This window comes from Barbatula barbatula, assembly GCF_947034865.1.
Source record: "Barbatula barbatula genome assembly, chromosome: 4".
NCBI lineage: Eukaryota > Metazoa > Chordata > Actinopteri > Cypriniformes > Nemacheilidae > Barbatula > Barbatula barbatula.
The window spans coordinates 3,606,302-3,623,964 of record NC_136768.1 but is presented as its reverse complement, the minus strand read 5'-3'; the positions used below and the strand labels follow the sequence as shown (position 1 = coordinate 3,623,964).

General features: G+C 40.4%; 2 protein-coding genes across 3 annotated transcripts in view; one reads left to right on the top strand and one right to left on the bottom strand.

Moving 5' to 3' along the window:
• Positions 1 to 115: 115 nt before the first annotated feature.
• Positions 116 to 4,346, bottom strand: samm50l (sorting and assembly machinery component 50 homolog, like). Its single transcript, XM_079453885.1, has 15 exons — positions 4,228 to 4,346; positions 3,917 to 4,027; positions 3,678 to 3,779; positions 3,508 to 3,595; positions 3,131 to 3,237; positions 2,894 to 3,024; positions 2,710 to 2,797; positions 2,500 to 2,628; positions 2,332 to 2,403; positions 2,077 to 2,163; positions 1,835 to 1,905; positions 1,688 to 1,755; positions 1,417 to 1,563; positions 993 to 1,134; positions 116 to 897 (listed from the first exon to the last, which is right to left on the bottom strand). The coding sequence occupies exons 1-15, from the start codon at positions 4,246 to 4,248 to the stop codon at positions 852 to 854; spliced, it is 1,410 nt and encodes a 469-aa protein (XP_079310011.1). The 5' UTR covers positions 4,249 to 4,346; the 3' UTR covers positions 116 to 851.
• Positions 4,347 to 5,658: 1,312 nt separating this feature from the next.
• The window catches only part of scube1 (signal peptide, CUB domain, EGF-like 1), a 47,457-nt gene continuing 35,452 nt past the window's right edge, over positions 5,659 to 17,663 (top strand). For both annotated transcript variants that reach the window (XM_079454589.1, XM_079454588.1), the window contains exons 1-3: positions 5,659 to 5,776; positions 7,370 to 7,492; positions 12,623 to 12,748. In XM_079454589.1, the coding sequence (XP_079310715.1) occupies positions 5,689 to 5,776; positions 7,370 to 7,492; positions 12,623 to 12,748 (337 nt within the window). In that variant the 5' untranslated portion in view covers positions 5,659 to 5,688. The remainder of the gene's footprint in view (positions 5,777 to 7,369; positions 7,493 to 12,622; positions 12,749 to 17,663) is intronic.

Genomic DNA, 17,663 nt, shown 5'->3' with positions numbered 1-17,663 from the left:
CACAGCCTGTGGGTTTCATTTCCATCAATGCATTGTGAAAATGTCCATATTTTGAAAGGTATTTGTGCATGCCAAGAAGCATCTTCTCCTTTTTTGAATTACCATAAAGCAAGATAAAAATACACCACAGTACTTTTATTTCAATTATTTTCACGAAGAAGTTATAAGAGTGTCTCAAATATTTATTTTAAATAAGTGTCACACACATTTTTCTTAGGACCACTCGTGCCCTGTAACTCAAAACAAAGCACTATGTTACATTACAATAAAGCTGGACAATAACAATAAAAACGGCAATAACAATAAGAGCACTGCTGGTGGACGCATGAAGGAACTTTGGAACTTTTGACTCATGGACGGTTTAGTCAGGTCTTTCTCAATCAATTCACTTACAGTACCAGGTTTGGCAACAGGGTTGACCACTCATTAAAACATTACATTTTCTCATTTAAAAATTATTATTATATTACACCCAAAAAATAGTGGCTGAACAAAGAACATGCTGTTTTTCTTAGCACATCGTATATTGTACATAGCATTGAAGAGGTCGGTATGCGTTAATATAGAACCAAGCTTGACCATGGCTACATTTTAAAGGTTCCGAGACTGCAAACAACTGCATCAACATCTGATGCAAACTGGCTATCTGTGTACTCTGAACATCAAGGTTGAGAGGTATGCAGCAAAAATCAATATATTTTCGTAATAAAGAAAGCTCATTCAACCTCTTGCCTTCAATGTCAAAAAGTGCGCATGCAGGAATTACAATTACCTGTATTCAACACTCAAAAATATTACAAAAAGCTATCCCACAACTCCCTGCATCAGAACAAGAACAGCAGCAGAGGTGATCACAGGAAACGAATGCCTGCACCGAACTGCACACCATCACATATCCTACAAGAAAAACAAGTCATAGTAAGTTCTTAAATAATTTAACACAAACAAAATCGTCCAGGAGTTATTTCATTTTTTTAAGTGCAAGTGTATACCTATCTCCACTTTGAACACCCATGGGAAAGCAGTAATTTAGTTCAAGCCTAGCAATGTTCCCCAGTCGTAGAATTATTCCTGCCCCGTAAGACCATCGGATACATTCTGCTAGCTTCTGTAGATGTGCACGTGGTCCCTCACCTACAAAAAGATACAGTAAAACCAACATTTGAATAGACTACAGATTAATAGAGACTAACAATGCAAAGGTTTAAGATTAAAGGAGTGCTTGGTTCCTTGAAAATGGAAGCACCAATTTTAAAGAAAAGGATAAGATCAACTATACACGTCTTCTTACAATTAAACAATAGCATCCCTGTGTGGAGAAACGCATTAGCACATAATAAAATAACAGAACCAGGGAAAATATTCAAAACTTTGTATGTTAACCCTTACAGGGGATTAACAAGTAAAAATACTGACCATAGTTGAGGTTGCAAAGGTTTCCAGCATTAAGGAAGAAGTGGGTTCTAAAGAGGTCAGCTAGGCCACCCCGGGTCGAGCGGAAAGGGAGGGGTGTGTACAGGTGGAGCCCGCCAGCCCAATAAGCTTCGCCACCCAGAAAATCCCCTGTTCAGTTAAAATCAGAAACAAAATGAACATTAAATAAATGAATAAAATGAAAAGCCAAAATTGATTTTTTTACGGAAAAGGTTGTCTTCTTTACGTTTAAAAACAATACTTCAATATTTACCTTCACTCTGGGGGCCTATACTGTACATGCCAAAACCTCTAACACTAGTCGGGCCACCCAGGTAGAACCTGCCAGAAATAAACACGCAGGATAGTTTGTGCAATGGAACATAAACCTAAAATCCAACAAAAAAGTATACAAACAAACCTCTCAGCAATGGATGTACGTTGACCCCCAATAGGAAAGAGCATCCCTCCCCACAAAGATGCAGATAATACCTAGAGGAGGAGAAAACCCATCAGACCTGCTGAAATAATATACAAACTTCACTTCTGATCAATGCCCAAATACTAAAAAAATTCCCACAAAAAGTTACTCTACCGCAACTGTGGTATAGTTTTAAACATCCTCGATGTTAACAAGTCAAAAAAGTTAACAAGGCTACTCACAGAACCCCAGATAAAGGGTTTGTTAAACTGCACTTCAAAGTCCTCCTTGAGAAAGCTGGCATCACCTCCCGTGTATCCTGCCAGTTCCTGAAGCAACAGAGCGAACACTGTGAACACAAACTACTATGTAACTGTACAGCTAAAACCCTACCCGACATCTTCAGTGAATCCCGGATATTTTAAGGAACACTAACGGTGAATTAAAAAACCCCCACTGCTGATGTGTTCTGGCCTGGTGACCAAACCCACACACACCTGTCTGATCCGCAGTAAGGCACCTCTTCGGGGCAAGATGACAGAATTCCTGGTGTCTATTGCCATTGTGTGCTAGTAACAGTGATAAAATAAGTGATTATTTGAAGCTTAAGAACATAAACACTGGTGCAGGTGTCTGGGGTTAAAGGTAACCCAAGCACAGCTTACAGAAAGGGCAGATTTAAGAGTGTGGCCGCTCTCTTCCCTCACGGCAAATGATGCACTGCGGGCCAAACACCCAAGTTCACGCCAAACGCCTTCCCATTTTAAAGTGTGGTCCGTCATCCACAGAGGAAACTGAAAGACACATGCATTTAATCTTAGTATACTGTACTTTCAGAGTAAAAACTCAGATTACACCAGCTGTCATTCTCTTACATTTAATTCTGTAGAAACCCCCCTGTCCGTTTCTCTCAGTGAACTCCAAGGAAACTGACCAGTGACTTTGTACAAGTTCAACGTGAAGCTACAAAAGTTAAAGAACTCAGTGATTTCCAACGCATGATCTAACCAAAGTGTGGTCGCTTTTCAAACTATTCCAGCAGAATTACAGAAATCATACTTGCGTTCATGATATCCTGACTGTGGTTTAAAGAAAGACAAGCCATAGGACGTTTCCTTAGTCCCATAGGAGAACTGAAAGGTGAGTCTCTCTCCTCGGCCACACATGTTTGGTAGCTTAATACCAAGTACCTATGTATAAATAAACACACAAATGCAGAGATGATGCAAATGATGATACAAATCATGACAATATTTGTTATACGAGTACAGTGTGTGTTTGTAATACGGCTCTCACCATACTGCCTTCATTGTTTCCGACCATAGTGTTGTAGCTTCCGGTAAGTCGCTTAAGCTCGGTCACATCAAATGTAACATCAAGTCCATTTGGCAGCGCGTCTGCTCCTGAGAAGATCAAACGGTAGTATAATAGTGTGGCTACATCATAGATTCCTTTATTGCATTTACAGAAAGATGTTCATCTTAACCCAAACCAGTCAGAAATGTAATGAGACATTTCAAATGTTTCAAACAGATCAATTGAGAGAGAGTGTAAATTGTGAGCTGGACAGCTGCTTTGAGAGACATTCAACATCTCATTCCAGAATAATTTAAGAAAACAATTTATACCGAATTAAGCATAACTTGGACATCAGTACATTATGGATGCTGTACCTTCTGAGATGTCGATCACCACTTCCACATCCTTGAATATGCCAAGGCTGAGTAATTTCTGTCTGGCCTCATGGGATTTCCTCATCACCTGTAGACACACTGGACGTTACGCCACTCAAAACAACTCAACCAATCCTAATAAAACACACCGAACTGGACTGATAACTTACTTCCACCAGATTCCTGGCTGCAAATACATCCGAGATCTCATAGCCCAAGTAATCTTCTTTAGTTCTGCCTAGTCCATAAATGTTGACATGTTGAACAACAACCTGGATGAGACCAAAATACAGAACACATGCAAGTTACTTTTGCAATATAGTACAGTGCAGTGATGGCACTGTAAATCACAAGGTACTTTAAAGTATACATCTGTTCTTTTTGCTGTGTAACTTTTAACGCAACTTACATCTTTATTTTCTAAAATCTCCTGCTTAGTTTCTTGCACCGCCTCCATCACCTCCGTATCATCTGGGTGAACGCCCAGGTCTCGCCCAGACATGGGGAACGAATCCATACTCTACAAAAACACGACGATGTCGATTTATTGTACATTATGTATAGTCGTATACAAACCACAACTGTGCATTGGGCATTTAAAGTTTTGACGTCATACTGTAAAAAGGTTTTTAAAAAAGCGTTGAACCAGCATTCTGAACACAAGAGGTCACAGACAAACCAAGCCAATTTTACGCTGAATCTTTAAAATAAAGCAAGTACCCTTGCGTGCACCGTCCCCATTGTCCCGTGCAACGATGTCCTCAAAATGAGTTCAAGACAACCGGCTGAACGTAAGAATATGAAAAATCGCAATACATTATGAAGCAGTGAACCCAACCCCCTTCAAGGAGGACGCCATGACACGTTTGCGAAACAGAGCGGTGATTGGCCAGGCGGGCTGTGTGCGTGTTGCTGTTTTGTTATTTATTAAATATTTATTTATATGCATTTTTATTATATATATATATATATATATAGATACAGATAGATAGATATGATTGGTTTTCAATATAACGTTGATTACTATGTTTTTTTAATACAAATATTGTGCTGCTGTACTTCCTCTCCTCGTGCTCGCTCCTGTGTACTATGTACTGTACTGGCTGCATCAGACCCCTGCTTAACCGCGATTTACTTAAACAACTATTAAAAGGGATGAATATGAAAGCCGAAAACTGTGCATTTCCCCAAATAAAGGTGAAGTTATATTGAGGACATAATGGCAATTTAATCTTTTTAGTTAGTTTATTGTTTTGTGTCAGGAAATAGCAGGCTAATCTATAACTACACAATGTTGACGTACTGTACTGTGTAGATTTGTGTCCGCTATCGGCCTAATTTATTAGACATTATCATTATAAGTAGATTTTGTTAGTGTTTTGAATTCATAGATAAGTGTTTCCTTATTAAATATATGCTTGTCTCTTAGTTGTGATCGGATATGATGCCCTCAGACCACAAAACACGTAGTAATCCTATTTGGCCAGCAGAGGCCATTGTAACATCTCTGATTTGTTCGAGTCTTTAATTTATTTTCCAAACTTTGGAAAACATTTTTTTAAAGCTTTTTCAATATAAAATTGCTTTTTAAATAAGAAAAAGCGAAGATTCTGTGGTAAGCTGTGAACTTTTGGGCCTGACATCGGAAACTTAAAATATTTGCATTATATATATTTCGACATGAATATTTAATGTAATTATAGTCAAATCCTGGTGATATCACAGATAAATAGCTACAATAAACAAAACCAATTCATTAAACCTTAAAAGGAGTTCACGAAATAGCGCAATTTGGACAAAGAACACGGGATAAGGCGTAAATCTCTACATTTAGGAAACTGCTATGTCTATAATATTGACAATGTGTTATTTTAATATTAAAAGGATTTATAAAAAGCAGTTACAAGTCGTTTATTTTATGTACACTTAAATCAATGCAGGGAGCAACTCTATATGTACGTCATACTCTCTCTCTCTCTCTCTCTCTTTCTCTCTCTCTCTCTCTCTCTCTCTCTGCTCCCTTCCTTTCACCTCCCATCTCCTCCTCAAATGTGTGCAAACCAATCAGCGCGCGTCGCGAGGCATCGAGCTCTCATGCGTCTCTGGCAGCAGCAGGAGAAACGCTCCTCTTATCAAAGAAACGCACAACTGGAGAACTCCATTCACTCACAGCCTACAACCATGAGTCCTGTCTGCTTTTCCTGGGACGTCTGTTTGCTTTTCCTCCTCATAAATACTTTCGATGTCATGGGAAATGTTGGAGTCGCAGGTAAGCCTTTCTTTCTTATTTTACGCATCATTTGTGGATGAAACTTAACATAACTGATCACTGATCAGTATTACGGAATTGAACATATTTTCTGTTGCAAATGTCCATTTCAATAATCAATATGACAAAGCATATTTACTTGTGATTGTATTTATCCGGTGATGACCTGAAATAGCTTATTTCTTCATTCTCGGTCACACTTTGTTAAAAATCGTGGGCTTATATTATTGACATAACTGGAAATAGCATGTTGAATATCTCTCTATGGCGCACATCTGATTTAACGCAAAGCATTGCGCATGACGATCTTAAACCTAAAAAGAGAATTTGGCTCCCATGGGGTGTATGAGGCGCTGTGATGGGGTCGATTTTGGGGGCTTATCGACCTCTCACTTCTCCGCGCTCATCGATAGGAATTGTGTCTCCATAATGAATGCTTGGAAAAAGTCAATAATGAAACATACAAAACAATGTCGGTTATTTTAACCTCGGTTTAAGATTTGACAACATCCGTGTTTATAATGAACACACCAGTAAAAATCAAAGCACTGCATATTTCTTACTTGTCTCCAAATTATAAGTTAATTTGAGTTTTGGCTATTGCGCGTTGGTGTCTCGGTGTTTTGCGTATTTACAAATGAAAATGATTTTATATGCATAATATCACGAAATACGCATGCAAATATTTTCTTTATTTTCCTTTATTTCCTTATTTTCTTTTATTTATTGCGTCTATATGTTATGAGTTTGAATGATTTGGGGTGTTTAGGGTTTGATCACAGCAGCGCACAGTTGCGCACATGGTGCGCACTTTTGTGCTTTACTTGTGTATTAAGTTCTAATAGATTTGAGTGTACAAATGATCATACAGAATGAATTGATCGATTCATTAATTTGCCTTCACATCCGAAGTCCTGTGTACCTGAGTCTGATTGAGTCTTATGTTTTTATGGCTGAGCTTTTTGGCTGAAGCAATCCATATATTGCTTGAATTAAAAAGAATTTCTGCTCATGTACCCACTAGAACTGGCTTTTTTGTTCTGTATTCTATTCTAAAATGAGCATCTTTTCAAGCCAATAATACGTGACAAGACCCCCATACAAAGCATCAAACTGGTCCCTGACCGGCAACAAAAAGCAACCTCTGCCACACCCGTATTCCTCTGTTAGAGAAATAGATTTTTCATTACGGCTTGAGTTTTGTCTAGTCCAGTTAGAGGTTAGTTCGTCTTTTTGGTTGACTGTGCTCTGAAATGCTACAGTGGTCAAAGATATTCAAAAGCTCTGCCACTCTTAAATACGCCCGTATTTAAGTTTCAAGAGAGATTGACAAATTTTATTAGCATCTTCCTGCTATTTTGAGGTTACATTTCTCCTAATAGAAATAGACAGAATAATCGGGTCTTTCAAAAACATTTCATTAGAAACTATGCAGGCTACTTCTCAGAAAGTTGGATTTCTGGATTAATCCTACTGCTTTCTAGAAGAAACAATAGCAAAAGCAATTTTTATTTAATTTTTTCCCTTGTGGGCCGTCTTTCTACATGTGTACAAGCCTTTGGCTAAGTCTTATTCCGTGCATTTACCCCGCAGATGCAGATGAATGCTCTGAATCCACCGACGACTGTCACATCGACGCTCTGTGCCAAAACACTCCAAAATCCTTCAAGTGCATCTGCAAGACTGGTTACAAAGGAGATGGCAAGCACTGTGAAGGTGGGTCAGCCAAATCTTTCTCCGCCCCCCGTTATCTACTGTCTCGCACACACAGTTTCATTTCACTACATTAGTGAATACATCTCGTCTAAATTTTGACATCAGAGTAATATTCCCCATATCTAACCCCTACTGTAGCCTCAACCCTTAGACAAACCTACAGTAGCTGAGGGTTTAGCAAATATAAGACAAAACTATATTTGTAAGGACATTTTGAAAATCCCATTATAGTCAAAACTCCGGGCAGGTCATCCAGATGTTCATCGGCTCCTGCTGTGGGTCTTAATTAGTGAAGAGGAAGTACAGTGTGAAGGTGAGAGGTGCATGGAGGGTAAAACCCGCTCTATTCTTTACACCTCTCTCTACTGTTCTGCCCGAGAGCACAGCACAGCTGGAGCCAACACACACACACATTCAGAGCCGAGTCCATCACCTTTTCACAAATACACATTCACATAATGGCACTGCTCTACACGGACACGCATCTATTGTGCATGTTTAAAACATTATTTTCTATGATACATTGCAGTAATGTTAGTGGATATTAGTGTTTCTTAGTATTTGGTTTGTCTCCTGTCTGCTCTAATGACTGCATGCACTCGAGCTGGCATGGACTCCACGAGTTTGATTTGTGAATGTACCAAAGAACATCTTGTGCGCTTTACTTGAAGCAAGAATATTTGACCTTTTTAATACGAAAGTGTTTATATGATCAGTGTCACAAGTGGGTTTACATATGATGGGTGACCTAATCTCAAACATGTACAATTAATTTTACGTCATAATTTTACATTTTCTAAAACTAGATTTAAAGTAAAAAATATCCCAGTTGCCCTTGGGACAAAGAACTTTTTATGAATTATATAAGCGGTGGTGCTATTCCAGAAGCCTTTAGTTACCAAGATGGGAGTCTGTTTTGTGGGCCCAGGTTGCGTTAACTCGGGAGGAATTTGTGTTCAAACAGACCGAAAGGGACACGTTCTCAAATTCATCCAGTATTTCATTATGTCTGCTGTCAGACTTATAGCTGGTGCGTTTGAGGGCACAAGGCACATGGGCGTAAATGACTTTGTGAGTGCATTAGAAAGGTGGGCAGAGCGCGATGCCGATAGAGGAGAGAAACAGCGAAGTTAAGGTTTCCTGTTATTGTACTCTGTGTTCTTCTGTTCTTTTTGCCCCTCCATCTTGCTGTTTTACCCACATGTGTTGAGCTTGTGTTTCAGGGTGAGGGGAAATGTACTCTCTACCTATTATGAAACCTGAACCCTGTTCTCAATGCCATTAATGAATTAGGTGGATTTGAAATGGCATCGCACCAGACTGCTTCTCAGCTAACGCTCGAAACTCCGAGGCCAGACAGCGTGGGCTAGAACAACATCTTTTATTTTCTCTAAGGATACACGGGGAATGTTCTGGACTTAACAGAAGCTTTTTACTCCCACCTTCAAACCACAGTCTACGCTTCGAGGGCAATGAGGCTGTCAGTAAAGCTGAATCCGAAGGGGTTAGACTTTGGTGTGTTGGTCTTAGTATGTTAACTATGCGTGCATGTGTACGTCTCCACTATTATAGTCCTTACGTTGTCTCTCTCTTTCGGTCTCTCTTTCTTTCTGTCTCTTGACTGAGCGGACATTCCGTCCATGGTGAAATGTGTTGTGGGATGGATGGGGGGGCTGTTTTGTCTGAAGTGAGAAGCCCATTAACACCCTATCCACCCTCTAATTAAAGCCCTGCGTGTTTGCCTTTGAAGGAAATTAAGAAAACACTAGCTAAACTCATGTTTTTGTGCTGTCCGTCTACTTGTGATGTGTGAGAAGGTGATTTATAGTGTTTATTCATATAATTTATTGATCATGTAAATTGATTCATTAAAGAGATTCATCAGTGGGCAGAGCCCAAACGGGACCCCGCTCCAGTCCTCAGAGATAACAAATCATCCCTGATTTGTGGTGAGTGATGGATTCACTCCTGTATCTGTTTGCAGGGGCGGAGAAACAGATTAAACAAATCCCGTAAATATGACTCGGCATTAGGCAGCATTCAATAAATCGACGCATGCGTCCGCTCACCTGGGTGATAAGTCTGTATGTCTTCTCTTTCTGATCCTGTTTGTTCCTGTCTCATCTGTCAGTGAAACAGGTCAGACGGTTGTCGCCGTCGAAGTGCCCTAGTCTCTGCCTGTGAGTCGGATCGTGTGCACACGTAGTGCGTGTAATTGTGTCGCCGATAGCGTTTGTGTGAATGTAAAACGCAAGAAAAGGTTGCGGGTGGGGGTGGGAGGGGTCGGCGAGGAGGAGACAGATAAATGGAGTGGGAGATAGAGGTGTCGGCGCATTACTAGGCCATTGTCTGCCTGGCGTCTGCCGACTCGTCACGGGGCTACAGATGTTCTGATTGGCTGGCTAAGTGTGGCCACCCTTCATCACTGACCCTCCCCTCATAGGACACTTCAGAGTGCCGCCACACAGAGACACACATACATTCACTGACGTGCACGTACATTAAAGATGCTGAAAAATCACTCCATGTACTGTACACGCACCCAACTGAGGAAGCTAGCCCATCATACATCATTATTGGTACTAATGCTTATTAGAGACACACACATGGCCCATGACATCACACACTGGCCATGTTTCTTGCAACAAAAATGCAATTACAATAACAGAAGCGCATGTAACACAAGAGTGGAGAGTCTCTGGGGAAGTAATATTTCGTGGCCTGGACGCCAGCCAGTCGCATCTGTTTGATCATACGTGACCGTACACCCGTTTGTTTTGAAGAACATGTGCAAAACTTGATGTTATGATGCTACAGTGTTCTGGGTGGGTGCTTACTGTCCTAAGTCAAAAGTCCTGTCCTCAAATTATTGTGGTCCATGTCAGTTTTAGGCTTATTAAGTTATTTTGGAGATTATCAGATCTGGGACTAGAGAGACTGTCATAAGCACAAAAGAGAAAGCAAAATAAGATTTGCCAGTCGTTCATCTAATTATAGTTTTTCTCACCCGCAACACTGCCACAGCTCACATAAACCGGGTTTGACATTATGTGAACTGTAGGAGTGAGAAACCTTACAGAAATCCACAATAGCAAGGTGTCAGTTTGTCTCTCACTTCCCAAGTTGATGCAAATCAGTTTGGCATGGGCTCTTTTCTGAACCCCCTTTTATCCCCCATTCCCCATGGCGTGTTTTCCAGCAGTTAGGATTTGGTGTTTTTGCAGATAGAGTTGGATTTAAGAGCCGTTGAGGTGTCGCCCCCCCGCCGGCTCCACCCCTGCTGAGGTGATAGCGGAGGTGCCTAATCTGAACGTAAACACTTCTCCTTCCATTAGAGATGTGCACGTGTTGACAGCGAGTGGCAGACCAACACTGTCGGCTCACTACTGGCTGATGTCAACAACAGCTCCGGGCCAGGAAGTTTGTCAGCTGGAAGCTGACTCGCCAAACCACGTAACCCCGGCCCCATCGCACCTCCACTGGCACCCTGGCACCTCATACACACGCTGTTAGCCTTGCTCACCTCCACAACACACACAGTTAAGGAAGTGTTAACGTTTTTCTCACCATCCTCTACTGGCGGTTGGATGCTTTGTCTGTGTAATGATAAAGTGGATGCAGAGTTGCAGAGCTCCAAAATCAAGCTCACAACATCAGTGTCGATTCTCATCTCTTTCTCATTTACCTCCAGGGGTTTTTCTCCATCCGTCTCATTCGTTTACATTATCCTTGCATACTTGTTTTCAGCTGTGTACGCTCGACTAGGGTTGTTACAATAACTGCTGCTGTAGTTGATATAGTAATATCAGTGACATTTCACAATTATACCAATTTATACCAATACCATAGACTCATTTCATTTTAAAGCTTAATATTATGAAAAGAATAAATGAAACAATCCCATGTTGCCTTCAAGTAGTTTTATTAGATACGAGTTAGGTAATCAGTACCTCTAATTTAAAAATATTATTTCAGTTATTGGAAGACAATCGAAATAAAAATTTGCACAACATATAACTAGTTAAATCATTTGTTTTCACATAATTATTATGTATTATATATAAATCCTGATTTGTTGGTGCAAAATGAATTATTGTTGCTTTATTGAGACCTCCGCTCCTTAGATAAAAGTGTCTGCTAAAAGCTTTTACTAAAAATGTTTTAGTATTTAGTATAAAAAGTCTTTAGTATTGTTACTTTTTTAAAGGATAGTATCGGGTTAGCATTAACATACCACAACTTTTCACATCCTTAAATTCGATAAAATGTCAAAAGTTGTGAACTGTTCTTGTTTGCCGTCTGAGTGTTTATAGATGTTTTAGTTATGAGTTGGCTCTTTTGTTTGTGTAATCCAACAGTCATTTCCTCAAAATACGCTAAAGCTGACACTGCCGTTCACTTTGATGGTAAAAAAATAAATAAATGAGTTAAACAGAGGTGAAGTATTTATGCCCATATGTGTTATTCGAGTGTAAGTGCGTCTCACTTTATGTTTGAAATTTTGTCTTAATAGATTTTTGGAAGATTGACTTGAACGTTTTGTTTATAAATAAAAAGAAAAACAAGCATTCTTGAATGCTCTGTTCCTGTAGCTGGAGTTTCACAATGTGGTTTGTAAGATTTTTTAAGTAATGCGGTTATTTTTAGTTAATGCATTATCGGTCCAAGAGGACAGGCCAGGTATCTCTTTCGCTCTCTTTCTTTCTCTTTTTAAGGTTGTACTGAACATTAAACAGACCCCTGTTTTTATGGTCTGGTTGGAGGAAGATACTTTCTGTCTATCTGGTTTGGATATATTCATGTGTGTGAGTGAAAGAGTGAGAAATAATGTGTTTATTTTTCTGTCCCCACTTATGTCTAGCTTCCGTAAAAAGTCAAAGGGGATGAATCGTTGTTACATATGTCAACTGTCTTTAAACCTCATTTATCTTATGTTTAGTATTACTAACAGGATGTGAATCATGCCCACATCAGGGGCCGTATCATGGGTCATAAAAATCCACCTGAAACCGACCAGAAAACCCTAGCAACCACAAGCGTCATTCATGCCCACAAAATTATAAAAATATATTGCCGTAGTTGATGCTGTTATGTATTTGATTTCTAAATGTGTGTGCATATCCCTTTCAGACATGGACGAGTGTGAGAACGACTACAACGGCGGCTGCGTGCACGACTGCATCAACATCCCGGGGAACTACAGGTGCACGTGCTACGACGGGTTCATGCTCGCAGACGATGGGCACAACTGTCTCGGTAAAACACTATAAAATGCATTTCTACACAAACATTCTCACACAGACTTTCTCTCGTCATCTCTTTGCCCGGCCGACGACCTCAACTGTGACCCCCTCCGCAAACGTAAACAAATCTGCTCTGCCGATCTTCCGGCCCCTTCCGCGCAGCGCCTCGGAAAGGCCAGCCGAGCCGCGTCTAGCGCCAGTGTTCCAGCTCGTTCTGACAGGAGCACGCCAAAAGGAACCTCGCGATTATTTTCGTCTCTTAGAAATGTCACCCAAATGTCACCAGTGGTGCAATCGCCAGTCAGGTCAGATGTTTATGTTAGCGGATAAAAATGGAAGTTGGGAAGGAAAAGGCTAAGAGAAAATTAATAACTTGCCATCACATATTTATTGAAATAGTTCAAAGATGAAATTCCACGACCCGGGGAGTTAAGACCGGGTCTCATGGTTTTTCTGGATTGCTGTGGGGATTCAGGAATTCGTTAAAAAGTGTTTTTTGCAGCAGCGCTTCACAGAGGCTGTCTGCTTTGCCCCTCTAAGTGAGTGCAGATGTGTCTTTGGTTAAAACAGACTTATCAGAGTGAAGCGTGGTGGCTCTGTGATGTCACGGTGACGGTTTAGGACATCATGTTTCTTAGCAGTTAGATGAGCTGCTCTCTTCTCTGCCCTTTGCATCCAAAGCATATACGTGCGCCAAACCGGTCATGTTTCAAGATGCTGAGCTTCATTTTTCTTTCTTGTCATTTTAACGTCGCATCTCAATTCTCTCTCTCCCCGCCCTTCCATCTTTGCTCCCTCTCTCTCTCTCTCTTTCAGTATTTGTATTGGTTATCTTGGCTGTGGGTCTCATTGGAGTGACTCCAGGCTGTTTCCCTTGAGGCGATAGACTTGCTTTCTATTTGACATCTTTATTGTGGAATGTCTCAAATACAAGTCTAAATGATGGCTCTGGGAACCAAGAGCAGGCCGTAGAGACCATCGGCTGTACTGAGGGGGCTCTCCTGTTATACCCCTCCTTCTTTTCTTTAATGTCTCTCTCTCTCTCTCTCTCTCTCTCTCTCTCTCTCTTTCTCTCTCTATATCTCTTTATCCTCGTTTGTCCTTTCCCTTGTTTTTAATCTGCCTCTGTCTTTCTTCATCTCGCCCCTCTCTTCCACCCATTCCTAGAAATAGATTGACACAGAAAATGTGAAGCATTTAAAGATCAAGTTTGGCTTCTTTTCCATCTCGGCTGTCTCTTCTGAAACTCATCGTCGGGGAGGTTGAATGATCCAGGTGCAATGCAAATACTGTGTCGACGTTTGAAACTATTTTATAGTAATAGTAATGCCACATTCCTTTTTGGTATCCTTGTCATAATGCGCAACAGTGGAAAGATGGGATATAATGGACAAGGTCGTTAAGCCGCTTGGTCTCACTAAACTCATGCCAATGTGCGTAATCTTTACATCTTATGTGTATTTTAGGTGCGTATTTTAGCGTTTGTGTACTTTGGTTGTAAGTGCTGTACATTATGTGTTTATTTGAACATTCCACAAGTAAAAAGTATTTTCAATATTTTGCCACAGATGCTTTTGATAGATCGTTGAACCGTAGCCTTGCTTTAAACACTTCACTTGACTTCTCAAAGTCGTGAAAAAAGTGTATGGTCATAAAAAGTCATGTTATGTGCCGCTTTGTCATATCATGCCAATGTTTCTCATTGCTACATCATCTGTGTCTGTTGCTCTTTCAAAACCTCAGTCTCTCTTTCAAAATACTTTTGTGTCTTTCCTTTTTTTTGATCATTTATTCTACTTAACCTTTTCCAGCTCATCTCTCTCTACAATTTTCCCATGATGCTTTATGATAAATATTAATTAATAATTTGTTTGTATAATGTCTTAGGTTAGCTGTTACACCAGACAAAGAAATGTAATTTTCAACAAGAGCTTATTTCAAATAGATTTTAACATTTTCTGAAACTTAACCTTCCACGGTGTAAGCGTGTAGATATGCCATGGTTTATATTACTACGATATATACAACCATACTCTAATGTAGTAAGCAAAAAGTAAGCAATTTATTCATTCCCCACAAACACACAGTCACAAAGTGTCTTCAAACAGACCGACCGAGTGCCAACCAAACCCGCAAGCCCTTTGAAATATACGGAAATCAGAGGAGTGGCTTGTCCGTCTGGCCGTTCTCATGTAGGAAGTCATTTCGGCGCTCCAGATGTCACATGTTAACAAGTTCAAGCTTTAATTGAGTTAAGATTGACTAATGGTGAGCTGATTGAAGAGCAGTCCATTGCAGTTCCTCTGCCTTTTTCATTTCTATTCTTATTTGTTTTCCCTCTGCGTGCAGGCAGCTGGACTCAATGTGTTGATGGTTCGCTCTGTTTTATGAATGCCTGCACTGCTGCTGCTGTTTATTTATCTTCTGGCTGCTTTTTCCCTTCTCGCTCCACCATCAGAATGAAGGAGAACTCATGCCTTCGTAGAAGGAAGGAATGTTCTCTACGACCACGGTGACGGAGGGTTGAGGTTGTAACAAAGGTCATTTTTAAAGAGCGAATAGTCATATCGGTTCAGTTCGCTTCCGATATGGTGAGGTCGATTCTGATCAGATACGGTTCTTTTTGATGTCTTCTCATCTATTTAGTTTCAGTCTTTGTTTAGTTCAGCTAAGGTCTGTTCACATCACTTGTGTTTGTTTTGTAGTTCAGTTAAGATAACTTTATTTCCATTGTGTTTACTTGAGTTCAGATCCGTTCAGCTCTGCTTTGTTTACTTCTGGCCAGTTTACTTTTTTAAGACCATCTCTCTTCAGTTGTGTTTAATTCACTTCACTTTATTTCAATTGCTTTCTGTTCACTTCCGTCAAGGTCATTACCCTTCACTATGTTTATTTTCAAATTAATTTTGTTCTCATTCAATAGCATCTCACTTTTTAGTATTTTGTCCGTCCGTCCTCCATCCCTCTTTCTCTATATCCTCTTTTCATTATCTTCTCTCCCTTCTTTCTTTCTTTCTTTCTTTCTTTCTCTCTTTCTTTTTCTCTCTCTCTCTCTCTCTCTCTCTCTCTCTCTCTCTCTCTCTCTCTCTCTCTCTCTCTCTCTCTCCCTGTTGTGTCATGTCATCTCAGATCTTTTTCCAAATGAAAGTTTACACAAGAGCAATCAAACAAAACAAAAGCGCTCTAGTTTAAACTCGCAGGCTGGGATGCCAGCACTCTTGTTTAAATTTTGGCAGAGAGGGCTTTAATTGAGAGATGACAGCTGAAATGTTGTTTTTTCCTCCTTTTAAAGCGAGAGCGAGCTGTCACACTGATGATATCTGTTTCCATTCCCACATTAAACAGAGCGCGGCGCGCTCACAGCCAGTGCCGCTACAGACGAAGGCAGACGGCACATGTCGGGCCCTCTTATCAAATATTACTTTCGTCTGTGAACACAGTGACGAAGTGACAAATGAGAAGCGTGCCAACGTGAATGGATTCTTACATGCAGCAATACATGCGACAAGCTTGGGGTTGCCTCATAAGGGATATTCTTGCATCTGTACAACCAGAAGGATGTCAACGTTCTTATAACCAATCATCTCCCTCTGTTTTTCTGTATCTAGCTTTCCCAACTCTTCATATGTCCTTCATATGATTGGTTAAAATATAGTCTTAAGGGGTTTTCGGCATTTATTTAAAAAAGCATTTATGCAAATAGGCAGACAGTGATACCTCTGTGATCACCTCTGCTTTTAAAAGCGTACACTAGTTAATAGGACAGTAAAGGCATTGCAGTCCCAGCCGTGTTAACAAGATGCCCAAGAGGGCTAAAATAAGAGTTATGTGCGCAGGTAAAGCCACATAATAAACCTCTGTGGCCAAATTAAACCAGGATAAAAAGCGGTTGTGTTCGCATGCTGAATCGCTTACGGATGAGTTGATGTGTAAAATAGTTTATCTATGTCAGTTATTCTATAAATGCGTCCTCCTGTTGCTGAGTTGAGGTGTTATGCAGAAGAAAAATAGCTACCACATCCAGACAGAGGCATTACGTTAAATCCTCCTGTAATGCAGGGAGCCATTGGGATCGGTTTAGAAAACAATGCTTTAGCTCATAAGCCGGGCTGGATCTGATAGTCAGTCTCTTTTAGACCTTCCCTCTTAGTTTGTACACCATCGAAGCTCTTTAGAGGCATGTGATTTCACCTGGGGACCATTTTCATAATGTCCCGGGATGCTATTTTCAATCATGCAAGTTCCCCTCCTGTTTCCATATATGTGGAAAGATGTAAATGTCCGAACCTGTTGTGTCCTGGATTAAACAAACAGCCACTCACTGTAATATGTTCTTCTCATAATTTAAGCCAACATTAGAGAAGCTAGTTAGGTCAATTTGTTTTTGTGTCTCTACATTTGGGTTTTTACACACAAATAAAGTCTCCTGAGGTTGTAAGGTTTAGGTTGTAAAGCTGTATACCTCTCGACGCACTCCACCTCTCGACGGCCACAAACACACATCGATGTTAGCTGTCACAGAAAGACGTGTTGGACAGACGCAGTGCTTTGATTCACCTATATTTCCACAGGAAATCGACATGTTTTTGTCAGGCCTCATTTGTCAAAGCTTTGATGCTCGCTCATGCCTCCAGTATGCCACATTCTATGCAAGTTTTATGAGCGGCGTGTAAACAACGGAGACGGATTGCACTAAACAAGATAGATGGAAAAATACTCACACACTCCATCATGTGTTCACACACACACGGCTTGACAGAGAACCCCAAAGGGGAATGTTGCTGAGGTTTGAGTTTTGTGTTTTAAGTATCAAGATCTTGGATGTTGCTTCTAGAACTGCTTCAAATTTTAAAAGCGTGATAAATTGAAGAGATTGAATAGAGAATATGGGGCTATATAATGAACCCTTTTATGCAATGACAACCTCA